Raw genomic sequence first — 26,388 nt, 5'->3', positions numbered from 1 at the left:
TCCAAATCAATGAAATGTAATCTCTTTTTAATCACATACGAACTGTTTTTAATAATATTACTGTTAACTTATATTTTAACCTGTATTAACTTATTTATTCTTTCAAACAGACAAATAATTTCTCAACAGCAACCAAATTTGGTTGTACTATAGTATTATGACAATAAAGTTTCTCTTTATTTAGAGGTAAGACTGGATATGTGGACATAGAATTATGTTTAAAAAAAGGGATTAATGCAGCATATATATGAGCACTGCTGTAGACAACCTGAATATGTTCTATATGGACAGGTCTGCCCTCTCCACTCCATAATCATTAACTTGGGCAAACTGCTATGGGTACCACTTAATCTCATAATAACCAGAACAGTGGAAAGTGCAAAGAGGTCCTTCCTAATATCACACCAAACTGAGTCAATGAGGGAGCAGCCCCCTCCCTTCCCCACTCCTCTAAAAGGCCACCATTGTATGGGAAGAATTGCCATGGCTACTGCCGGCAAACTGTAAGCCTTTTAGAATTATTAGCATTCCTCTCTACCCCGAGCACTGTAGCAAAGCTGCTCGCTTTACCATCAATCCGCCCTGAGAGAAACACACCATTTCTTTCATTAGAAACTACAGGAATTTCCATCTGGCTGGGAATTAATTAAAGTCGAATTATGGGCTGCAGCAATATTGGACTAGCCAGACAAATTCAACAACACCCATGGAGGGTAAGAGTGAATGCAACCTTGTTAATGAGCATGCTAAGAGGCTAGCAAAGCCACTTGTCAAAAGGCACGAACTCAGCGGTTATTAGGCAAGACAGTGATAAGACAAATAACAATGCGACCATTGATATATTCATTTTTCTTGGCCACAATTGATCATTGTATGATGAGGATGAAGTTTTTAATTAACGTCTGCACACCATTGCATTTGTATCAAATTTATCAGAAAGGGTCATTATGTTCATTTATATAAGAATGGTGGAAACAGCTAAAAGACGCCAAAGTGTGGCTTTAATTTTAAAGGGATGTTAAGATTTTTTGAAGTGGGGTTTTATTCGGTTAGTTTATTACCTGCTCTAGATGGTGGTCGTCACGCCCACAGTTCACACACCCCTAGGAAGCTACGTCAGTTTAAGTGTATACAATAAGTGCATTATAACGCCACTTTAAAAAACTGAACTAATCTCTTTAAATGACCTAAAAATTTCAAAATCATTAAATTGTACCATCGCCACAGAAATAAATGAGCATTTGTTTTTGTGTCATGGTGAAGAGTTTCCATACTAATGAAATGAAGTGAACCATTTCAAATTGGAAATTCTAAATAGAACCACAAGTTAGCGATGACATGTTTTAATGGTCTTTGGGATAAAAGTCAATGGTTTTATGATTATTTACTGTGAAAGAATATGCAGGCAATAATCGCCAGATGTTACAAATGATTTGGCAGCACGCAAGATTTACAAGAGCTGCTGAAATACAGAAAGCAGAACATATGGGATAAAAATAACATTTTCTACAGTTTTACGAGAGCCCAAATATACGTCAGTTTTCCATGGGAAAGGCAAACCTTGTTAAATTAATAATCATATTACAGAAAAAATGTAATGCAATACAGTGATTACAAGCCTGGGGAGTTTCTGCCATGTAGGATAAACAACCAAAAACCACCTAATTCTTAAATAATGCAACAATCATATCTTTGTCAGTGTGGGACAGGGACGCCGGATGAGACAATGCGGCCACTATCAGACTCTAATGAGAAAGCCCAGACCAATTGTGACACAACAGCCTCTGTTCCACAGGCAACCAGGGAGGCTCCACTATCAGGCCTGGGACTCCTCCAGTCCCTGGCACCTCCACCGATGCAGAAAAACTAGGTCTGCATGGGACCCAAGGGGAAGCAGGGCCCCAGTGACATTCCACGGCTTGTGCCAAAACGGCTAAATGGCAACCATTTCCCTGGAGTCGATGCAAACTATAGTTTCAGTTTCACCTATCTGTGTTGCTCCAGGTACAGGTTACAAGTAAACAACTCGAGTGAAACCTTCTCCAAAGTCCCACTATACTGTGACCTGAATGGGACATGTGAGAAAGGTGTTGTGCACAGAAAACAACAATGAAAGCTTTAAATGTGCCTTAATGTGATGTGCTTTGGGTTACTGTTGATTTATTTTACTCACGTTACTAATAATCTTCAATCTTTTTACAAGAAGCTAGTTTATGAGGATATATGAATACAGATAAATACAATTATTTTAAAAGTTAATAAAAGCCTGAATCACCATCAGACGTCACAAAATGTTTTTTAAAGATGCAGGTTCTTCCTCTTTTGCTTTTCACAAGAATTATTTATCTGCAGTCAGTCAGCCAAGGTTCACTCAAACATGATTGCTCCATGCGCTTCCCCTAGAGGCCCAGAGAACCTCTGGACTGGACATGCAGCGTTTTTCTCTTGCATTTTAGACTGCATTTTGTTCACTGTTAATGTCTTGGTTTTAGTTTTCTGCAGCACATTTTTTATTTATTTGCAGGACGTTTCCATTTTGTTTTTTTGAATTGGTATCGTTTCTACAGCTGCTTCAGGTTTCTCCTAATGGTTAAGATCATAGCATTTGCTCTTGTTGACCTCTGAACGACTTGAACTACAAACGGAAACCAGAGCACACCTGAAGCCAAAATCTTGTCTTGTTGCCTACAGATTTGGATAAGATTAGAGCCAAAGGGCCAACACGTCGTCAACAATGTGAGGACAAGTGATTGACAGTGTGCTAGATTTCTTTCACTGCAAGAGTAACTTTGAAGTAATAATAATAATAATAATAATAATAACACGGGGGAAACAGCTGATGTTATTCATCTGTTTATTATCTTGTTAAACTGTCAATACAGGTAAGCTTTAGAGGAGCAGATCCATTTCCTAACTCTTACAGCATGTCATCCTCCTGTGTGATTCTCAGCTGGTGTTTATGATTTCAGGTGATCATGAAACCTGGGCAGGACTCTGCTGATGAGAGACAGTAATCTGCGTTAATATGATGATGAAACATATATAAATTTGCAGTTTGTATCTGCCTCCAGAAATCCTAGTTACCTTGGTAATTGCTTGTGGCCTGGGGACTCCCAACCAATCACAGAGCTGATTTCTGTGGGTCCGTACCGTGGCGATGTCGCTCTCCCTGGAACAGACACCCAACACAACAACGTGTTACGAAGACACCAAACAAAAAAAGAATATTTCATAACTGCATCCAGTGTGACCACTAACCAATTAGTGTCACTTAGCAGGGTCATGACATCATCCAACACTTCTGGATCTATGACATCATCGTAGGTCAGCATCATCTCGTACATCTGGCTGGCTGTGGTCTTTCTGATCTGCAGTTATAAGAGAAATAAAAAGTTGATTAGTTTTCTGCGAATAAAGGTATAAATCAAACAGAATGTGCTGAACAAACATTCTCAAAATGAACACAATAATGTAGGGTTATAAATTGTGCCTTTATCCATGGGGACTTTATAAAATCAAAACATGGAGGCTTCTTAGTCCCAAACATAGGCAACTATTTATTAATCCTTTCAACGCTGACAAAGATCTACACATACCAGATCTACTCCTTCAATTCTTAGCTTGCACAATAAGCCCTAATATACAAAGTGTAACTGTTTACCAGAGGGAACTCAAATTCATTTAGATAATTTTTTTGCTAAAAATCAATTAAATATCTTACAGTAGCTTAGCCTATACAACAACTTACCTAAAATAAGCTAGCAGACTCTGCTCTGAATAAATAGGATCCTAGTAGTTGGTCCTCTGCCTGCGTGAATCTTTGATCTTTTTTATTGAACAAGTGTTGCAGCTCTCACAAATTAGCATCAGCTGGAATGAATAGCTTTGATGCAAAATAATCCATGAGTATTTCACATTTTTGTGTCATTTTTTCATCATGCCTTCTCTGTTTATATAGGCCATGAGAGCCATGTTGAAGTCTGTACTAAATGTTAAAACCAGCATGCTAACATGCTCATTAGTTTGGCAGGCGTTTGGTCAAATTAAAAATTAAAATCTCGATTTGATGGCGGTTACTGAAAACCCAGGAGATCACTGATGTTATTACAATTCATCCTGATGAATGTCCATCCCAAATTTCATGTCAGTCCATCCAACAAAAGTCTACCACCTCATAGTTGTCTTGATACCGGCCAGTGTGGAGAACATTTTTTAAAAAATGGCAATTTCAACAAATTTTACTTGCATAAGAAAGGGTGATTTGAAAGACAACTTGTCAGTGGCTTTCTACACCCATTAAGTAACAGTGAGTCTTTCTGTCTTGTGAACTTACCACAGGGAAGGAATGGCAGAGCAGCATCAGCAGCTGGGACAAAACCTTCTTCCTCACCTCACCCTGGAACTGAATCAGCCCACAGAAGCTGTGAAAAAACAAACAGCACGGTCAACAAGGATGATATTTTCTGCCTCAGTCAAGTATATAATATGCCACTGACATGGGGACTTACACAGCTACACAGGCGCGCAGCTTGGAAATATCTTTGGTCTTCTTGAACTCTTTGATAAGAGCCAACAGGTCCACACAGAATGGATGACTGAGAAAACAAAGACAGAAACACTTCAGCTCTCACACATATCATATCATCACACAAACCTGTAACAACACTCACTTCTCTTGTGTGGTGAAGATTTCAAAGCAGCTGTTAGCAAGCATCTGATTGAGCATCTTAAGGAAAGGAATAGACACCCTATAAAAAAAGAAAGGAAAAAGACTGTCAGAGAGGAGAATATTTTAAGTAATAATATACTATTTTTCTGGTGGCAGTTAGTGTTAAGAATGAACTGTACTGATAACACAATAAATGTTATATTAGAAAATTAATTGGAAGAACATTCTGCATAAATAGTACTTTTCAAACACAGAAAATGGGGTTAAAAAATAATGTTCAATCAACAGTAATAATAACCAACAAGATACAAGCAGAACGGACATATCTGATAATACAATACTTAAAAAGACCAATTTTAGGAATTTGTTTTTACACAGACAATGGTGACACATTACTCCACAGTCTCAGTATTTCTCAGGATAAGGAAAAATTTGTTTGTGTGTGCACCTGTCATTGCGGAGATTATTTCTGAAGACGTTAAGCAATGTATCTCCAAACTGTGTCAGCGCATCACTGTCTTCCTGGATCTTTCTCAGATAGTCAAATAATGACTGGGAAGAAAAATGCACCTGAAGGGAAGCAGCAGAGAGCGACAGTTAACGTGGAGCAGACGGTGACAGTGGATTAAAAGTCCTACAAATTGTGGTGATGTTGCATGATCGCTACGTCTGTTTATCTAATACTATCATTGTCTTACAAATAAAAAATAAATGAGGATATTTCTTAACATTTCATGACATCCTGTACAATAACAATGCCATGCTATAAACATCGTATACTCTATCAGCAAATAATACCACTGAAACATAAGTAAAAATAGATGGTTTGAATATATATGACTGATAAAAACATAAACCTGTGACTGTGTGCATTGGTGAGTAAGTGTGAACCTGAGGGGGGCTCGGAAAGAAAAACAGTAAAAATGATTTCATCAGCGTGCAGGAAACAAAGTGTCAAACCTTGACACTTAGCAACAACATAGCAACACAATGTGCTGCAAGTACACAGAGGTACATAGAAACCAACATCTTATCTTTTCATCCATATGAGTACTTTTTTTCTCATTCTTGGTACACTGATTGCCTCCCTGATCTGACCTCAATGTCCTGCTTTTATCTTGTAAGAGATAGATAACAAATATTCAGTTTATTGTGCAATGTATGTAGTCTGTCTCACTCTATGCATTCTCTGAACGTTGCACATTGTGTTTTTTGTTATATGTAGAGCCCTTTGAAGCATGATTTGTGATAAAAGGCTATAATTAACTTTGACTTGACTCTGACAGTTAATGCTTTTGCATGACCTTATGATCTCTCTTCGCTGAGGCTGGCTTTCAAGGCAGTTCCTGGAAAGTTAGTGGATGCTCCCTCACTCTCTGGCCTGTGTGTATGTCTGCCTGCGGTGTGAGAATGGTAATCTTGGCTCATGTATCGATGCAGTATTGGCTAAGATTCCTGCATGCAATCCTGTACAAACATATCAGTCCTTCCCATCTTCCCATCAAGAGCTGGAGGTAAAAGCAAGACGAGAGCCAGATCGTCACAAAGGGAATATGTTTACAGCCTCCATTGGCAAATGACTTTAGCTTCACTGCTGCTATTACAGGCTTTAAACTTATTTTTCTACTCTTACATCCACAAACATTAAAAGTTAAAAATAACCAAACCCCCACAAATCTGTGTGAGCTGGGCTCTTCAGATGACTGGTTTTAACAGGTTAGGTCATACTGGAGGAGGAGGGAGAATCTTATCATCCCCAGTTTTGGGCCCCTGCTGTGCCTGCTGCTGTGCAAAGGGTCAGGGAGGGAAAGTATCAGGCATGCGTTCAAGTTGTTATTTAGCACACAGAATTGCAAAGATTCAACTGATAGGAACTTCTCGCTTGCCAGAACCACGAGGGGCCCGTCACATCAATTTGTTCTGGACAAATCTGGATCAATGCCTCAAGCTCAGGTGGTTGCCACAGTATTGCAAGCAGGGACGGGGTGAAGATTAGTCTGAGTAACAGTCTGATAACTGTAATTTTAAAAATTCTTTGAAAACCAGGCTGTCTACAGAGAGTAAGGGACTACAGTGCAGAGGACTGGAAGTAGACTACATTAGACACATGGCTCCCCCTGTTGGCATAAATTTCTCCTGAATAAAATCAACCAAGAGCTGGCTTTGCCTACGCAATAGTGAGGACCTGTTGTAGGATGTTGTGCTGTGAAAATTTAGGTTTTTTAAGAAATGGTCCAATGTTGTACATTATCCTACTACTACTGTACTACTATCCAAACTTGCTAATGAGCAATGTTCAACAATACACCATAAAGTGTCTCTATTACAATTCCCAGGATTCAAACATCTTTATACCAACCCAAGAGCAATAACATGCTAAAATCAATTATAATTCTAACTTAAATCCATACACTATGTTTTCATTCCATATTATTATTAGGTGAACTTCTTGTTTATGGCCTTGAAGAGTGAATACAATTACAGGCATTTTGTACTGTATGACTATTGTACTGGAAAGTCAAGTTTTATAAACAACAGATAGGTGACATATTAAAGGAAAACAACTCCAAAGGGATACTTTGGAACTTTTGAAGTTGGGTTATATGAGGCTGCATTCAAAGACAGTGTGTTCGCTACAGTAGATGGCAGTCAGCACGCCCACAGTTTTGGAGAAGCAGACAGGTGAAACTGTCATAGAAGCTAAGCAATGTACTGCTGTGGATGAGGACATTATTTTTATTATTATTATTCTGAATATAACATACACTTAAACTGAAATTGATTTTTTCAGGTGGCTAAAATACACAAGATTGTTTCTGTACTCTTTCCTGCTTCTCTGAATTGAGGGCGTGTATAAACTGACAATGGATAGTTACCTCATACAACCCTACCTAAATTCATCTGAAATACCTTTTAATTGTATTAGAGGTGTGGGGAAACCATGAGCTGCATAGAGCGTAGGTGCTCCGTATCATAGATTGCACAATCTTTTTCAAAGCATATTCCCTCATTTGGTGTTTTGATGACGGTGGTGGACAGTGCTGTCTAACATTTAAGTGACTGCAAAAGCCACATACACACATAACATACTCATCTAAGTACTCCACGACCTTAGAGTTTTCATTTGTTTTAAATTTGTAACCCCTATGTACGTCATACTGCTCTGATTTAACAATGTTTTACTCCTCCTGTCAGATTGACTTACTGTGGACTCAGTGATCCCCCCCACAGACACTGTGAGGCCCAGCAGGGTGTGGTACTGATACTGGGGCAGCCCAAGCAGCTGGGTGATATAAAGGAAAGCTTGTGATGGAGATTTCCAGTTCAGAGTGGTTGTGGTCTCACTGAAAGACGTAAGAATAAGTGGAGACAAAGATCAACAATAATCAAACTTTCACATTTTAAGTATATTTGACAAAACAGTCTGGTGTGTAAGGCTGGTTTAATGCAACTGTTTGAGCTTTCAGTGCTGCTGGATGAGCTTCATGTTGAGGACAGGGGTGACTCACACAGGAAAAATGCTTAACAGCTCCTCTCGGTGGGGGATGTGAAGTACTGCAGGGTCCGTGCTGTGGAGGAGGCTCAGGAAAATGTAGCCGGCGTGGGCTCTGTAGCGGTCAATCTTCTCTGCTGCCTGCTGGGCCATGCAGCACATCATGGACTTCACCCTGCATATTTAAAAAATAGGAGATAAAGAAGATTAGTGCAATCATTGTATCTCATTTAATTAGAAATCCATGCAGGGTGTCACTTTTCTAAACTTCACTAATGTATCATTAATTCAAACAATTAATAAATTAATCAATTTTACACTATGTATTGAAGGAGCTCAGCCTAATACTAGAGATACATTGAGTGAATTACACCACACATCAAACTCAACCAAACACATTCAGCTCATTTGCCCAAAGGCAACATTGGGTGGGAATTTTTTTACCTAGGGATGCTCAATTTTGACAAAAATTATAATCCAGATTATTGGATAATATTAAGATTGTGATAATTTAACACAATTACTTACAGACTTTAAAAACAACTTGAATGTATTGCCAGTTTTAACAGTGGATTTTCTTCACTACTACTTTAAATATAATTGAACTGGTAAATAAATTGGAAAAAAAAAATCAAATTATACAAATATATAAGTATATGCAACTGAGTAAATAATATAAAAGTAATGAACAAATAATACATCGTTCAAAATGGACTAACTTCTTCTTCTGCACCCTTTTAGCTAGGTGACATTATTATCATTATTATTCTATAATAACACCAAATAAAAGCCCAGAGGAAACTCGGGGGATGAATTCAACCTTGACCAACTAGTGTCCAATCAACAGTAAAAGTACACGTTACAAAATCATTTTGATAATGCTCCTGTATTATAATTATAAAAACCTGCATGATCCAAGTTTGACTTTATACTGAGGTATTAGGGCCACACCTTGAGACATCCAAGTGACAATTGAGGATTACTGAAGCCAGTGAACAAACAAGTCTGAGACCGACTGCCCTGACAACTTTCATGGTCACCTAATCTGCCATACAAAGCCGAACTGCAGTAACTACACAAAGAGTAAAACTGGGAAAAACTGCTTTAACGTTTTTTTTTTATGTTTTATAACTGGCCAGCCAGTGTTCTATGGGTAGGTTAGTGATATGACACTTATTTCTACATGTATTGACGATGTAATTTTTATGCTAAAAAATCATAACAATTTATTTTGACCTTTGACCCCAAAGATGTAGTAACTGCACTGAGGTTTTGCATTGCTGTAAAAGGTTCTAAAAGTAATGTACAAACAGAGTGCAGTAACTACAGTGTTGTTTTAAAAGTGTTTAACAACTCTATACAAAGATTTGTGTCTTTTAGACTTAATATATAGTTACTGCAGTTAGGCTTTGTAGGGCAGTAATGGTGACGTGAAACAGGTGTGGACTTCCTCTAGATATATGGAGAGATTGATTAAAAAAAAAAAAAAAAAAAAAACAAGCCGAAAGTTCTACGTTACTCACAAGTCTGGCAAAAGGATCTCAGGAGCGCTGCTGGCCACCAGCAGAGTCACATCCATCAGACTCGTCATCGCTGCTTCTCTCACCCTGGACACAAAACAGAGAGTACAGGCTTTATGTTTGCTGTATTATGTGCTTGAATCAAATAAATACACATTGACACTAATCATTATGGTTTCAACGGCATGAGTGAAATATTTCAAGCCTGTTTTTCTTGTAATTTTGACGATTATGGCTTAGAGATAATGAAAACCCAAAAATCAGTGTCTCAGAAAATTAGAATATTACGTAAGATCAATTAAAAAAAAGGATATTTTAAACACAAATGTCTTGCTTCTAAAAAAAATATCTTAATTTCTATACACTCAATACTTGGTTGGGCTTCTTTTGCATGAATTACTGCATTAATATGGCATGGCATGGAGATGATCAGCCTACAGCACCATGTTGCTTTTATAGCAGCCTTCAGGTCATCTGCATCTGGTGTCGCTCACCTTCCTCTTGACAATAGTCTATGGATTCTCTATGGGGTTCAGGTTAGCCAAGTAGGTTTGCCAGTCCAGCCCAGTAACACCATGGTCATTGAAGCAGCTTTTGGTACCTTTGCCAGTGTGGGCAGGTGCCAAGTCCTGCTGGAAAATGAAATCAGCATCTCCAAAGAGCTTGTGGAAGCATGAAGACTCTAAAATGTCCTGCTAGATGGCTGCTATGTTGACTGTGGACTTCAGAAAACACAGTGGACCAACAGCAGCAGAGGACATGGCCCCAAACCACCACTGACCCAGGACTCACATATTGAACTTCTTTACAATATTCTAATTTTCTGAGACACTGGCCCTCATTTATCAAACGAGCGTACGACAGAAAGTGAGCGTAAAGTGGGCCTAACATCATTTCTACACAAGGCTCGGCATTTATCAATTTGGATGTGAGCAGAAGGTACGATCAGATCTCACGTCTGCTCTCAGCTCGTGTACGCAAATTCATTAAAACATAATTTAAAATAAATACACCCTGCGACCGTGAAATTCTTTAATCAAAATATTAGCAGAGGCTATTAAATGTTAGTAAATGTAAAGAGGTGAATAATATCTCTCCATCATAATAATAATAGCCTAACAATATTTGGATATTATATAGATTATTAGGCTTTATATATCACGATGTATAAATTAATTACTCAAACCTCACCGGGAGTTGAATGGTCCACTGCTACTCTGCTGACAGCACCACTGATTTCCTTCCTTTTCACTTTTTATGCTGCCAAACGAAACCAGTTTGTTGTGTTGCAGCTGTTGGACGTCAGCGTTTCATTTTCTGCCTGTGAGAAATTCCTCTTCTTTTTGTATTAAAACTTATTTTAAAACATTGTTTACCTCCTTCAACCAAAAAGCTGTGAAAACGTCTAAGTCCGTGCTCCAAATGTAAAATATTCAGTGATCTTGTTTGAGTTTAAAACTATAAGTACTTTTATTTCATAAACCTCCGTCACTGCGTATTTCTGTAATATGTCTATTTCGCTCCTGTTGTTATTTGTAACGGTGCACTTTGCTAATAAAGCTGGCTTTAGGGGGGAAAAAATTATCCTTTTGACTGTATTGCATCCTTCGGTGTCGTAAACTCTGAAGGCGAGCCATCTGAATCGGGTATATATTATATTATATATATTAGGGCGTGATATTTAAATTACGCTTGTTTCGAGCCGCCACATTTATCAACAGACGATCATTTTTACGATGTGATTGGAGAGATACGATCGATTGATAAATCACACGTGAACCCTGTCGTAAAACGAAATATACGCTCAGATCTGTGCTCGTTTCTACACTCATTTGATAAATGAGGGCCACTGAGTTTTGGGTTTTCATTATCTCTAAGCCAGAATCATCAAAATTACAAGAAAAACAGGCTTGAAATATTTCGCTCTATGCGTAATGAATCTATATAATATATGAGTTTCACTTTCTGAAATGATTGACAAAAAATACTGAACTTTTTCATGATATTCTAATTTTTTGGAGATGTACCTGTAGACTCTTTACTATAGCAAAAAAAATAATCCTTTAAAATAAACCCGACAAATGATGCAATCATACAAAGTACACATAAGGTGTCACAAAGATGCATGCCATCACTTGAAGGCTAGATTTCAGTCTTGCTAGATTTGGCAGTTTTATAGTCAAATTAGCTTCATGGCTGCAGGGCACAATTTGTTTATGTGAAATGTTAATCATGGCGTTCTTTCAAAAGTCACACCCTGAAACAGGTGGAGAGAATCTGTCCCCTGGGTGGGTGTTGGCTAAAAAAAAAAAAAAATGTGTGGAAGTGGTACAAAAATGAAAAAAATAACAAGAATGAGAACAGATTAATGAGAATGAGCAAAGGAAAGAAAGATTTGCATGAAAGAAGCAGCCCATCCCATGTTGTGAGGACAAGTGACAAGCCTGGTGACATTCCTGGCGAGGCGGTAAGCATGGCCTGAGGCTACCAGTGAGATAGTCACGTACGTCTCTGTGTCCCAAGGTGGAGGGACAGAAAAACACCAGAGGCCTCAGGCAAGGGAGCATTCCTACTCCCTGAGGCGAATTAAAAGAGCAATAACTCTGCCTTTCACTGTAACTGTTTTAATGTTTTTGCATGTGTTTTGTCTGTGCTATTTCATGTTTTCTCTGTACTCTCGACATCATTGTAAATGAGGGGTTGCCCTCAATGATTCCTCGAGAAAATAAATAAAGGATAAATGAAATGAAAAAATTTGTGTATTTGTGAGCTGTGTGTGTATGTGTGATTATTCACTAGCACTTGTTGATGCTCACTAGCACTTAATGATGCACTAATAGCTCTTATTGCAGTATACCTTGATTGTTTGCTTTTACTCTTCCTGTAAGTCGCTTTCGATAAAAGCGTCTGCTAAATGACTAAATGTAAATGTAAATGTATTTACTAATGTGTTGGGGAGGAGATTAACTTACCAAGCACCTACATCCCCTCTGCTGTCTGTCGTGTAGTCATTCATGCAGTTGAGCAGAGCGCCGTACACCTCTGTGACGTTGTCTGAGCATAGAGCAGAGTCTGGGGAGCTGTCGGCACACACACCTGCTTTCACACACACTCTGAGGAGGGTGAAAAAGAAATGCAGATTAAAAAAGGCTCTATTATTTGTGTGTATTTATTTATGTATTTTGATTTTTTTATGATGCATGAAGCAAGATAATTAATGACAACTTAAGCATTTTTTAACTCTGTGGATGATCATTATTTAATTCTTGTTGTGGTTATTATTCACCTAATAGTCCTAAAAAAAGGATGCTACCTCTTTTTAAATATACAGGTGTATCTCAATAAATTACAATATCATAGGAAAGTGTATTTATGTCAGTAATTCAATTAAAAAAGTGGAAATAACAAATTATATGGATCCATTACAAACAGCATGAAACATTTCACATCTTAATTTATTTAATTTCTTCTAATTATAATGCTTATGGCTTACACTTAATGAAGACCTAAAAAGTGTCTCAAAAAATTTGAATATTACAAAAGACCAATTCTAAAAGTATGTTTAATATGGGAATGTTGGCCTCTGAAAGTATGTCCATCGATATGCACTTAATACTTGGTTGGGACTATTTGACTTGAACCACTGGAAATGGACTTTTCCATGATATTCTAATTTATTGAGATGCACCTGTATAGATACAACTTTGACTAATATTATTTTAAACATGTATCTTTTTGGATCTTTTTTTCATTAAGTTTTCATTCAAAAACATAACATTTTTGAAATTTCAGTGTATTTTAATTTTAAATTTATACATAAATAAATAGATTACTATTGCTAATACTTTTTGAGAATTGGAACTATAACCGGACATTAAGCCTGACCTGTAAGAGATTTATGCCTGTGTGTTGTGTCTGAGCAAATTACTTTACTGTACAGCTGCATTTGATAAAAAAATAAAAGGAAAAACAACATGTTTTAGGAAAAAAAGGACTCAAATGAGTGATCATAAAGTACCTGACTGAACACAGGAAATGAGAAATGACTTATATTTTTTATGGAACAAGCAAGAAGAAAATAAATGTAGAAAAATGTATGGACAGACATGTCATTCAGGTTGTGCAGGTGTAGCCAGTCACTGTTTATTTTAGCATTACTGCAGACACAACCACGTAGCTAAGCTAACAGGCAGGCAAGACAAAGAACAGAGGCAAGACGAGGGGGCCTTCGCAACATAAAAATGAACCATCATAACTAAATAAAATGAGAATATAGAAAAAAAGACAAAGAAGGGAATAAACAAAAATGTGATACTCACTGAGCAATAGCTCTAACTGCATCTTTCCTCGCCTCTGTGAAACTGCCCTCCTCCTGGCTGACGGCGCACATCTGCTGCAGGCCTTCAAGAATCTAACACAAAAAACAAGCACAATCTAATATTCAAAAACTGAGGCTTTGGAAAACCATGGAATATGGCTAGATATCAGCTCTTGAATTAAACTCTTATGAGCTATTTTTGTTGTTATCATTATATTTGTCCAAACAAATGTACCTTTACTTGCACCAGGCATTGAAATAAACAAGAAATTGAAGAAAAAAATTGTCTTATTATTTGTTCCATGACTGTATAATGGCTAAAAAATGTGCACATCCGCCAAACACACCTGCTTCAGTTTGCTGTGGATCATAAATCGTGGCAGACAGCCGAGGGCCAGGGCAGACCCACAGCGAGTCAGCATCTGAGGACTCTTCAGTCCTTCGATGTACTGAGTTACCAGGACATCTACACACACACACACACACACACACAACGCAGATATTACTTTCAAATTCACACATACAGTATAATCAGTGGAAGTATGAAATAATAATAAGCTCACCCTGTATTTGTGATTCAGCCTGGCCTGGCTGGGCCTGGTAGTACTCCTCACACAGGGCAGACAAGGCCGATACCACAGCCACCTGCACACCAAAGAGGATGAAGATCAACGACTAGAAAACGACAAACAGTCTTCCTGAATGAAACGTTTCATAAACCAATAGTGGCAGTCTTCTATTCTACAGTTCTGGAAAGCACCAAATTAACATTTGATCTGCTAATTTGAATTTCGTCTGTGAGAGATCTGCATTTCTTTGTGGACGTGTTGCATTTAACGAGTGTTTCATTGCCAGGTAAAAGGACAAATTTGCATTCCCTTTGATCCCTGATGATACTTCCACTTTATAAAAAAAAAGCTCACCGCAATGGCGTCCTTCACACCACTCGAAACAAGATGGAGAGTCTTTATGGTGTCGTCAATAAGCCACTGCCAGCCAGCTGAAACAAAGAGTCACAACGTCTGAGAGTCTGAGCTAAAATGCTGAATAAAATACAAACATCTGAAAGCAAGAATTAACTTACTGATTACAGGGTCGTTCTTAAAAGGCATTTTGGACAGGGACAGCTTTTCAATAAGACCACACACTGTAGAAAAGAAAAAAACTCATCACATTTGCTGTAATAAGAGAAACCTAACTGCCTTTATTGTCTCTCATCATGTTCATTAAAACCAAATAACTCCTTTGTGGAAGCCATTCTCTTATTTGCTGTTCGACTTACCTGCTGGCCTCATTAGCTCTCCACCAAAACCCCTAAGAAAAAAAAGCATAATTTTGATATGTAGCCAAAGCAACATTTTCGATGATTTGACTGAGAAATCAAACCCATCCACCTACCTGTACTGCTTTCTGTCATGAAGCTGAAAGAAAGCAAACAAATGAACAAACATCAGTAATGGCGGACATTTTGGATACAGTTTCTTCAACTTGAATGAACATTTTTTTGGTCACCTACCATCTGGTGAATGTTTTTTAATGCGTCAACACATTCTGGAGAAATAGTGTCCACCACAGACCTGCAGACGAACACAGGGAGAAGACTCAATCATGGTAAGAGCAGCAATTTATACCCACCTTATTACAGCTGCTTTCTACTAAACAATTTAAATACATTTATTTCAATGTTTTTTAACTAAATACATATATATATTATAACTCTGCACTGTAACTTTTACTTTTATTTTATTGTGTAAATTAAATTATATGTTATCAGTTTCTATTTTTTTCTCTCTCTTTGATTCTTAAGGTTTTAAGTGTTTTAATGATTGAAATGTAGTCTTTTAATGTCTGCCCTTTGTCGTGATGCTTCTGATGTCTTGTGTGAAGCACTTTCAATTTGCCTTGTTGCTGAAATGTGCAATATAAATAAACTTGCCTTGCCTTCATAGAACAGAGAACATAATTATTGTTTACCTAATTTCCTATCATTAAGTTATCATTAAAGTTGGAATAATTTTGTCTTCAGACACAATCCTCTGTTAATTATGGTTTCATTTTTGTCACATTGATTGATTGTGTGTGTGTGTGTGTGTGAGACTGTGTGTGTGTGTGTGTGTGTGTGCGTGTGTGTGTGTGTGTGTGTCCTCGTGTTTGTTTGCCTGCCTGCCTGCCTGCCTGCCTGTCAGTCAGTCAGTCAACAATTTCAAAGCCTTCTGTGTTTTTGCATCACTACTGCAGTTGCCTGTTAATCGCCGGTATTGGAGTATTTTAATTTGGGGAAGGTGTCCTCAGAATTTTACCTAACCAGTAGTAATATGCTGCAAAGATGAGCTTTTCATATGCATTTGACATCTATTTCAATGTTTTCTTCACTGGGTTTAAAAGTCTACCTGTTGGTCTGAAGGCCCAGTTTGTACAGAGCGTGCGTTATCTCTGCACATGCCAGGATGGCTCCATGGCGTCCGTGGAGGTCAATACCCACTGCCATGGGCAACAGCTGTGGTAACACTGGAACCAACAAGGAAGAAAAATAATAGTTAACCTCTTCATGACCAATAATAACAGGTTTCAGTCATCTTCTAGACAGGATTTTTCATGACCGATTTGCTTTCTCCACTGCCTGTGGAACGGGTAAGGTGACATTGTTTACCTGTTGTTGCCATGTAATCAGGTGCTTGAGGCGTCAGGTTGTGGAGTGCTTTAGTGGACAGCTCTCGGATCACACTGCAAAACACATATAAGAGGATATAGGATTGAGAGTTGCCTGACTTTACCTATACAATCATGTTTGGTGACATTTATGAAGAGGGAAATACAAATACTCACCCATCCCAGTGGTTGATCTTCATGCTTATCAAATGGTCTATCATGGCCTTAGTGTACTCTGGGAAACTTGCTATGTAGACACTTTGAGAACAAAAAAGAAAAGATTCAGCTTTAATGCTGCTAATATCAACATAAATTAAATATCAGCTTAAGAGATGACGCTGTGACTATTCAAGTGTTGGTGCAAATCGTTGTCTACTTCCTTGTTCTGTTTTCCTTGTTATGTGCAGGTCTGTAGTCAATCATACCCTGAGGCTAGCATCTTCTTTTCAATTTTTTAATCTTGAATGTTTGCTCTGCCAAAGGTGACAATTCCTGAAGGGGGTTGGAGCTTTTGTGTGTTGGTTTTGACAATCACATCTCAGTCCTTACATGCAAGATATGTATGTACAAAAAGTGGGAGGTGCTAAGGAGATTCACATCAAATATTTTGGGTGTAATATCAACACTGGATTTTGACAATGTTTGATTTGATAAAGTTAAAATAAACTGTTTGCAATACTTAGTTGTATTTGTTAAAAAGCAACACATTTCTGGGTACTTTACTGACATGATTGTCTGCACAGTGCACTCAACTCTCCTTTGGTCTATTTTTCTCATTGCCCGGTACGACAGGAGGATAGATAGAAATTCTTTTGGCTGCAAGTTCAGCCATGAAGTTGAACTGGTTTCACCGTGTCACTTTGTCAAGGAGGAAGGACGGGACACTACCTGTTGCCACTGCACTTTATTGTTTAGGCTGTTATAACAAATGGACTGACCTAAGAATTTGCCAAAGTGCAGCTTCACTTGAGGCACTGTGTGACAAAGACAATACGGATGTAAAGGTTAAAGGGGTTCTAACCTGATGTTCAGATAGCAGTTGTTGAGATTCCCAACGGCATAGTAGTCTGCTGTAGTCACGATGTCAATACCATGAGGAAATGTCCCCTGTTGACAGACAAATAAGCAACAAAGAGCTGAGGTGTTTTCAGCACATTCTGTAAGAATGGCTCATGTTGTTGAACACAAAGGAGATAAATCTGAGATGGGAAATAAGTAATTTTGTTCTTAATTCAAGTAATGACCTAGATTTTAAGAGAGATTTATGGCTCAAGGACTGTTGGCAAATCAAATGTTTGCTGGTGCCCTGTAGCTGCTATTCCTTTGCTTCAAACGCTTTAATGACAAGGCAAGTTCGAGCACGACCTGAATGATCTGCATCAAATAAACATCAAATCACAGTAATTCTGTTACTCATATTGCACAAGTAGCCAATACTGCGGTTACAAACCTGTCGGCCGACATTCTCCTGAAAGGCAGCCTGGGACAAAATGAGAGAGAAAAATTAACTTCTGTCATGTAACTGAATTTTATTTTGTGAAATAAGACGTTAACCAGAAAACTTACAGAGGCAGCTCTGCGGCAGTTGACGTTTCTGTCGAACACAGCTGTGATCAGCAAAGTGCTGCAGAGAGAAACACAAACAAAGCAAATTCAAAATAGGATTGCACCACTTTTGCTGCAGCTAAACCTGCACAAAGAAGACAAGAAGAAATTCCCAAATTCTCAAAGCCATTGGTCTGTCTGCTGTGTTCTTGCTGCAAAGGCAACATTTACTTTTTGTGATTAGCTGCAGTTTACAGTTAGATTCTAGATTAACTTTTATTTCACCATATATCTGTTACAATGTCTCTAAATTCTTAATAATTTGTTAAAAGTCAATGATTCCGATTAAAGTTTAGATTACATCATCATGACAAAACTGATTTTTTATTGAGTTGCACAGGTTCCTGGAAGGATGTGTAAATGCACTTGCAATATGAATAATTGTGACTCAACAAGAATCTTGGAAGTTACGTCTGATTATGGTTTTGGCCACAATAACTCTCCATTCTACATTGCCTCTACAAGTCTCAGGAGGGTGTGTGAATGCCAGTTGTTGATGGGAGGCCAGCCTTGTTATACATCACACAGTGACAGCCTGAGACTAACTGCTGTTGGCTTTGTTTGCTCTCCTCCTCCCATGTTCCCTGCTTTGTAACAGCAAGATTCAGGCCTGGAGCCTTACTAACTGCCCTGGTTTGGGTTTACTAACTGCCCCAGCCCTGAGGGCTTGGAAACAAAAACAGGCCTGATTGCACTCTGGATAATGCCCGAAAGGATATTTTGAATATGTCTGCGGCTGCTGCAAATAATAAGCCAACAGCATAACTGTCAATGTGCAAGGAGCAATTCATCTGTGTGCCCCCGAGACACTTAGTCGCACATTCAAAAAAAAGTGAATTTTCTGTGAATTTCATCAGGCTGTGATGAATAGAGCAGGAACCAGCTTGTCTGAGCATTGCTGCCAAACGGCGACCGAAACCTACAGCAACAGGCGAAACCTGGCAATCCTGTAGGCTAGGGAAAGGGAGGGTGTTGTCACGGCTGCTGATGAAAATGTTAGTCGCAGGGGTTCAAACTGACACTGCAGAGCTGGTCTGCACAGTCAGAGGCCACAGGTTGATACATGCACGCAGAGAGAGAAGAGATCAAGGAGGGTAAAACCGTTACTATTGACAAAGACTGAACGTACGTCACTGGATGATACTGCACACTAGAGCAAAATGTTACTCATTGCTGTTGGTTTCTGATCCTGAAACAAGGCTTTCATAGCCATTTTGCATTCCAGCCTATACAGCAAAAGAACATAAATCTGTCCGGTTCAGAGTAAAAATTAAGTAAGAAAATGTTCAATGACCCCCACCCCCGCCCCCCAAAAAGCACTGCACTCTGTTACTCTGTTTATTATCTGATGAAAAATTAAACATGTCTCCTGTCTGGATAAGTAACCTTGTCACTTTTACGAAAAGTCTAGAGCATTTAGCATTTTATGATCACTGCAGTTTGTGATACTGTTTGATACTGATTTTGGTTATTATCAAGAAAACCATGGGAAATGGCTAGATATCAGCTCTCAAATTAAACTCTTATGAGCTATTTTTGTTGTTATCATTACATTTGTCCAAACAAATTTACCTTTACTTGAACCAGGCATTGAAATAAACAAGAAATTTAAGAAAATAATGGTCTAATCATTTTTTCCATGACTGTAGATGTTTAATGCATCTTCTGCGAGGGAGTTTTCAGGTGCAAGAGTATATAAACAACAATTTAGCTCCAGCACTAGATCTTATTCTGTGGCAAAGAAAACAATGTATTAACCCAGTCGTCACACATGGACCTGGTGGTTATTTTGCCAAAAGAATCCCCCTCAAAATCCAAGCAAACTGTCTAAGCAAACTATTACATCTACAATTGACAATATAAGAGAGCTTGGATTTTGTTTTGGGATGAAGGAGCTCTGTGAAATCATATTGTATGATATTAGTGTGTCAGACGAGGCTGGAACAGCTCAAACTGAGCCAAAGAGATAAAAAATCAGCAGCTTGTACCGTCTGGCAGCAGGTTCATAGAAAGAGTAAAAGTTAACAGGGAAATGTGAGTATTCAAAAATTATTTCTCACCTCTATTCATCACCTTCAGACAGTTTGTGATGAACACCTTTTAACACCATAATCCGAGAATGACAAACGCTTGTGTAATTAAGGCCTACTGCACCCTGCTTCAATATGTAGGCACAAAAGCAGCACACGTACATTATGTCTGCTGGTTATGTGGGGACATGTACGACTGAGGTGGCACAGAAAAACTGGTTTGAGGCAGAAAATAACCGCTTGGAGGCAAACTCTGCAGTTTCTATGCAAATCACAACGACGACGTGCTGCAACCTAAAAAAATAATCTAATTTGATTATTAGAACAGTTTATTCTGCTTCATCTCTTAGTAGTTATTCAGCTGAGAGATACAGAATGTTTATGTATGGATATAAGCTTCCAACAATACCTCGGTTAAGTCTTGGTCACCTATATATCTTTTCTCTTCTTCTTTTCTTCTTTAACATACAGCACTCCTGTAGCGATTACAGTTAGCTCTTAAAGTTATGTACTTACTTGATTCCTGTGGTCTAAGTCTAGTACCCTCAGGTTGAATGCACTTATTGTAAGTCGCTTTGGACAAAAGCGTCAGCTAAATGACATATAATGTAATGTAATGTAAGGTAATATAATGATATCATTGGCCAATAATGGGTTTATCACAAATTTTTACTGGCTGCAGCCATTTTTTTTTCCATTTTTGTCAGGAAAGAGAAAGGATTGTGTTGTTGAGGGTGGGAATTTAGGCATACCAGTGATGTTATGCTGTAAAACTGTACAATAGCATTTCAGAAAACAGCTCTGCATCCATCCATAGAAAGGTTTTATAGCAAAGGAAGGAAGGTTACCTGGCAAGCTGAGAGACAAAAGGCTCGAGCTCTTTGGGTTCATAAGCTCTGGCGAAAGACCAGCACACGTAGCAGGCAGCGTCACGCACGTTGGAACCGACGCTGCACGCTCCCCTCTTTTCTTCATAGGTCAAGGATTTGACAATGAGTGGCACAACTGTAAGTAGAACACAGAAATGGATGAGTGGTTTTATCTGAAGAACAAGAAACTAAGATCAAAGAATGAAAGCTATGTGTGAAACATGATACATAAACTGTATGCAATATTTGTACTGAGGAGAGTTTAAATCCTGTCACTACTACTTTATTGCACCTGGTAAAACAAAAATGTTTGGATTACAACCAGGAACAACTAGGTGAATTAACAGTTGTGTGCTGAGATTAATATTTTAATTTCCCACAAGATAGAAATATGCCAGGGATCTTTTTATTAATGTCCCTTGGAATAATTTGACAAAGCCTATTTGTACACTTCTTTAACCATGGGTATGTGGAACATTAGAGAAAATGTATAAGAAAAATGTATAAGAAATGCATAAGAAAAATATAAAACACGTTTTAAAAATATTTGCAGCATCTTACCACAGAATACCAATAATAATACAAGTGACTTCAAATCAATTAGCTGCAAGTAACTCAAAAAACAACAAAATATCAGAGGCAAATCAAGTGAAGTGTTTCACAAAATTCACAAAAGAGATTTTGTAAATAATACAAAAAAATAACATTAAATTCATTAGATTTTGTACTTTTTGTAAAAAAAATAAAAAAAAGTCCTGAAAACTGAAGTCAATTCATGGCTTTGGAAACTTTTCACAGCCCCTAAGGCAGAGTGCCACAGACTACAGTTTGAGAATCTCCCATTTACAGTAACTGCACAATGAGTCCTGTGTGGTCATTTCCACAAAAGACAAGAGATAGAGGAAGGAGTGAGTGAGAGCCCCCACCCCACCCCGTCATGTAAATCATCGCTTGAGGCTTGACTAATATCAGGTACATCGATGTTGCCTGAGGGCCCTGCTGTTTGGGCTGAAGCCCCACCCACTAGTCAGACAACATCTCAGAGAGAGGAACTCACCACACAACTAACATAACCAAATACAGCACACTCATGCACCATCAGACACTTACACAAACACACTCGAAACTTTAAGCACATATTGGAGCGGACGTCCTGACGAACACCGGCTGTGGACGGTGGATCGGCTCTCTGCACGCTGAACACCCCGGAGACGACACAACAAGAGCAGGTATTTCTGTCTGATTTTTTTTTAATTATCCTTAATTAACAAGGAAGTGGCATTAAAAATACATTTACAGAACTCTGCCAAATTCTTTCTGCATTATTAGAAAAAGACTGCAAGTAAAAGTGCTGTTAACCAGAATTGAGTGTGTATTATTAAAAGTAGGTAAAAAGCTACGTATCCACCTGTTACCTGTGAATTTTAATAAGCCCCTGCTTGCACTGCCAAGACTGATGCACAGGTAATGCTTGAAGTACCTGGCCTCTGCAGAAGACTTTCTAAATAAAATGAAGATACTTTAGATCAATCACATTTCTTTTCTTAAGAACGAATATATACAGCTTGATTTGTCAATTTATTAAAAAAAATATCTCATGAGCTACAAATATGAGGGACCAAATATATATATAATTTATTAAGGAAATAAATAAACACAAAACATTTTGACTGGAAACTCTGACTCAAAGCTAGAGAGATACAGTGTTAAAAAGGGATTTTCGAATGAATTTCAGCTCTTAAGAAAGGAGTGGCTCTGCATGCTTCAACAGTAGGCTCAGAAACTTGAGTGACAACTTCTTGCGACAGCGCACGACAAGCAGGTTTCTCCATGCGGCACCCAGCAACTCTTAACTCACACCTTTAGGTGATGTTTCATTTCAAAGGCAAACCTGAAGTGCTTCAGATGCCACTCGCTGTTAGACTGAAATGGCTGTTGCTCCTCATGCTAGCTGGTTCATTACCATTTTTACAGTTATTAAAGAATAACGTCTGTGAGAGCCGGTGAGCTCATCAGATGATGATTGGGAGCTGAGTGCATCCCGCAGGTGTAGTCATGGGAAGCAGGTGGCTCTTGGTTCCCACGCCGACAGCGCAGAATTTAGTAAGGCTGATAGAGAGAGCAAGTCTCTGCATGCCCTCCAGGTCTGTGTTAGTAAGAGTCTAGTCTGCCACACACCTGCCTACCTAGTACCTTAGCATCTCTCTAAGTCTGTAAGACAGATGAGTGATGTCAGAACAGAGAAAGTAAACAGACAGGCAGAGGCGTTTGCTGCCAATCAACCAAATCAACACTAAGACGGTACCTATGCAAACATGTGGGCACACTTTCAAATACAGTACACACAGGTTTACATTTTTAACTATTTCTCTGTTTGGTGTCCTGCCCAGTGTGAATAAACAGTTGCAGAAATACATTAGCCTGAGGGTGCAGTGTTTTGTGCAGCGAGAGATTTTTCTGCGCGAGCAGCTAAAGAAACATTGAGAGAAAAACCTTCCAATGAGAGCCACTCTCCACCTGAACCAGTCCAACAGCTCTATTAGCCTCATGACGAGACAGTCAGCTCAGCGAGAATCTGGTACAAAAGCTGCAATGATTCATGGCTCTGTCTTATATACTGTAGTGTCACACTCCCTAACAGCTCAGGCTGTTTTCATGAGTGTTTTTGTCAGTATTCCTTCATAAAGTAATGGAATTCATAGCTGGTGCAGGTATAGATGTAGTAGAAAAGCCCCATAGGGAGAAAGGGAGGGGCGGTGGATGGACAAACACAAGACTTTCAACCAAGAGACTTCTGTTTATGTCCCGTTGGAAGTAGCTTCCCTTACCTTGTTCTTTTTCTCCTCGTTGGCCAACTAGTTTTGGTCCCTAATCAATAAGTACTGTTTCACAACTTCAACATGTTTAAAACAGCAACCCATTCCTTATAATGTATTGAACACCTTGATTAAAAAAAGAGGAACAAAAAAGCAACAACAACAAACCACTAATACCTACAATTTGTCTTATTTTTCTTTCAGAAAACATCAATTGGAATCAAAATGGAAACTGCTCAGGAACGAAAGCCAAAAAGGCCCCACTACATTCCCCGACCGCCAGGCAAGCCTTACAAGTACCAGTGTTTCCAGTGTCCTTTCACCTGCAACGAAAAGTCCCATCTCTTCAACCACATGAAATATAACTTGTGCAAAAATTCCATCTCTTTGGTGTCCCAGAAAAATGTGCAAACAGGCCGACAAGTCAAGGCTGTAGCGAAGGGAGTCCCTGTCAAATCAAAGGACTGTCCAAGCCCTCCGCCAGCAGTTCCGGACAAAAGTCCTGAGACAGAGGGAACTGAGGAGAGCAAAGCAGAGAGCATAGATGACACAGAAGAAGTCGACGTTGGGTGTGACAGCCCAGTCAATAAGGACAGCCAGAGTTTGACAACATCAGATACAGTGACAGAGGGAGAGAACAGGGAGAGCACTGAGGGCAAGTCTCTGCCGCGCCCATCTGCCTTCTCCCCTGTCACACCCAAAAGTGACGGAACAGAAGCCTTCAAGTCATCAAGTGTGCAGCAGTCGGAGGATTCACAGGCTCCTGTTCCCACTTTCAACCATCCAGGCTTCCCATGGGGCACGATTCCATCATCCATTCCCTTAAAACCATTCCCCCCTCCCATGGTTCCTGAATACCCCCCTTACCTGCTGCCTGACCGACCCCTGTATCCACCATACTACCTTCCAGCAAACCACCATGCAAATGAGCCAAACTCTCCTCCTTTCCGGCCAGAGTTTATAGATCCCCAGAGGCCTGTGATGCCACAACCCATTGCCCCACCTCACACATCCCTCTTTCCCCCATACCCATACAGATACTGCCACCCTCTCCACCCGGGACCCCCTCTGCATTACACCCTGTACAGACCCCATGAGCTCTCAATGCCAATTGCAGGACCCAGATATCTTCCTTTGGATTTGTATGGCTCAACCCTTGGACCTAAGGACTATGACTTATACATGCATTCACATCCAAGTCACAACAGCCTTAACACCTCCACACAAGAGGAGAGCAACCATGGGCAAAGTGGAGACAAGGAAACCAGGCTGAGTCCTAAAGAGGGCTGTTCAGCCTTGGGGTCCCCTGACAGACCAAGTCATGCACACACCATCCAGAGAGACACAGAGGCCTCACAGTACACCAACAAGGGTGAGCCACAGTCAACCACCCAGCTCGGACACACAGCTACAACCATACAAGCCATCAAACATGACCAAAGACTTGAGGAGTCTGCAGAAAGCTTGCTGCAGTTGAGAACTCTGCACGTGGATGGAGGGTAAGAAAGAAATATCCACAACTATCTTTCTTGACTTATCTGAGCTGCAGTATATTGCATTTGCAATTACTGGTAATTAATGTAACAGGTCCTTTAACACTTTATTCTGTCATGTCTCTTTCAGATCAGTTGAGAGCAGCAGTTATTCCTCAATGCCTGTGTCTGAACCATGTCCTGAAACTACCCCAGAAAATGAGAAGGACAACAGAGAAGATCTGGCCCCCCTAAACCTTTCAACAAGGAACCAGGAGGCAGAAAAAAGCCCATCTGCCCACAGACAGAGGTGCTCAGAGAAATTAAAGGGGGAAGAGTTGCCCCTGAACCTCAGCCTTCGAGCTTCTTATAGCAGCCCCGCTCACAGCTCTGCACTGAGCACTTCCGAAAATCTCCAGCAGAGTCGAGACACTGAGCTGGATGAAGAACCGTGTGACCAGAGGCAGAATGCAGCGCTGGCACTGTGTCAGCTAGCTATTGCAAGCTCTGCTGCCTCTTTGTGTGACTTCAGCACCGCAGAAAGACCCACGGAGAAATGCACAGACAATACAAATTCTACGTCTCATAAGAAGACCAAGCACACAGCCAAGGCAAAGACAACTGGCATGAAAAGAGCAAACAGTGGCCAGGATGAAACCAGGTGCCATAAACCGAACAAGAGAGCTAAAGTACCAGGGCGGGCTCTGAGGAGGAGGGCTCGTTGCTGCTGAACTCTGACTGTTATAATATTTGGTAAGAGGGACTCTAACCTTCACCACTGCAAGACTCAACTTGAAAAGCAGCAACTTATTGAACATAATTAGTAATTAAATGTATTGCACTGCCACAAGGTCTACTGTAAAAAAAAAGTGTATATGCAGACTTGATGTGCATATTTTGTCTTGTTCTCACACTTCATTGAAAAAGGGGGAAAGCAATTTAAAAAG

General features: G+C 39.3%; 2 protein-coding genes across 4 annotated transcripts in view; one reads left to right on the top strand and one right to left on the bottom strand.

The window, feature by feature from the left end:
* Positions 1 to 2,840: 2,840 nt before the first annotated feature.
* The window catches only part of tbcd (tubulin folding cofactor D), a 33,234-nt gene continuing 9,686 nt past the window's right edge, over positions 2,841 to 26,388 (bottom strand). For 2 of the 3 annotated variants that reach the window (XM_059348405.1, XM_059348407.1), the window contains 26 exons: positions 21,133 to 21,289; positions 18,216 to 18,273; positions 18,100 to 18,129; positions 17,671 to 17,756; positions 16,827 to 16,907; positions 16,651 to 16,724; positions 16,391 to 16,508; positions 15,517 to 15,577; positions 15,399 to 15,421; positions 15,283 to 15,314; positions 15,085 to 15,147; positions 14,924 to 15,000; positions 14,564 to 14,645; positions 14,348 to 14,466; positions 14,002 to 14,093; positions 12,655 to 12,795; positions 9,686 to 9,769; positions 8,179 to 8,337; positions 7,875 to 8,013; positions 5,118 to 5,239; positions 4,671 to 4,748; positions 4,509 to 4,595; positions 4,334 to 4,421; positions 3,259 to 3,368; positions 3,085 to 3,169; positions 2,841 to 2,997 (listed from right to left, as the gene is read on the bottom strand). In XM_059348405.1, the coding sequence (XP_059204388.1) occupies positions 2,974 to 2,997; positions 3,085 to 3,169; positions 3,259 to 3,368; positions 4,334 to 4,421; positions 4,509 to 4,595; positions 4,671 to 4,748; positions 5,118 to 5,239; positions 7,875 to 8,013; positions 8,179 to 8,337; positions 9,686 to 9,769; positions 12,655 to 12,795; positions 14,002 to 14,093; positions 14,348 to 14,466; positions 14,564 to 14,645; positions 14,924 to 15,000; positions 15,085 to 15,147; positions 15,283 to 15,314; positions 15,399 to 15,421; positions 15,517 to 15,577; positions 16,391 to 16,508; positions 16,651 to 16,724; positions 16,827 to 16,907; positions 17,671 to 17,756; positions 18,100 to 18,129; positions 18,216 to 18,273; positions 21,133 to 21,289 (2,270 nt within the window). In that variant the 3' untranslated portion in view covers positions 2,841 to 2,973. The remainder of the gene's footprint in view (positions 2,998 to 3,084; positions 3,170 to 3,258; positions 3,369 to 4,333; positions 4,422 to 4,508; positions 4,596 to 4,670; positions 4,749 to 5,117; positions 5,240 to 7,874; positions 8,014 to 8,178; positions 8,338 to 9,685; positions 9,770 to 12,654; positions 12,796 to 14,001; positions 14,094 to 14,347; positions 14,467 to 14,563; positions 14,646 to 14,923; positions 15,001 to 15,084; positions 15,148 to 15,282; positions 15,315 to 15,398; positions 15,422 to 15,516; positions 15,578 to 16,390; positions 16,509 to 16,650; positions 16,725 to 16,826; positions 16,908 to 17,670; positions 17,757 to 18,099; positions 18,130 to 18,215; positions 18,274 to 21,132; positions 21,290 to 26,388) is intronic. The other variant, XM_059348406.1, reaches the window with a different exon arrangement.
* On the top strand, positions 24,195 to 26,298 carry znf750 (zinc finger protein 750). The gene is made up of 2 exons (XM_059348408.1): positions 24,195 to 25,468; positions 25,593 to 26,298. Exons 1-2 carry the CDS (start codon positions 24,195 to 24,197, stop codon positions 26,170 to 26,172), a joined length of 1,854 nt encoding a protein of 617 aa, XP_059204391.1. The 3' UTR covers positions 26,173 to 26,298.

Source organism: Centropristis striata, chromosome 13, assembly GCF_030273125.1.
Source record: "Centropristis striata isolate RG_2023a ecotype Rhode Island chromosome 13, C.striata_1.0, whole genome shotgun sequence".
NCBI classification, from domain to species: domain Eukaryota; kingdom Metazoa; phylum Chordata; class Actinopteri; order Perciformes; family Serranidae; genus Centropristis; species Centropristis striata.
This window is presented reverse-complemented; position numbering and strand designations above follow the sequence as displayed.

Excerpts from the sequence above, each read along its gene's own strand:
- znf750 (XM_059348408.1), top strand. The coding sequence starts at position 24,195 with ATGGAAACTGCTCAGGAACGAAAGCCAAAAAGGCCCCACTACATTCCC. Across the intron at positions 25,469-25,592 it reads ACTCTGCACGTGGATGGAGG|ATCAGTTGAGAGCAGCAGTT; the intron begins GTAAGAAAGAAA and ends TGTCTCTTTCAG.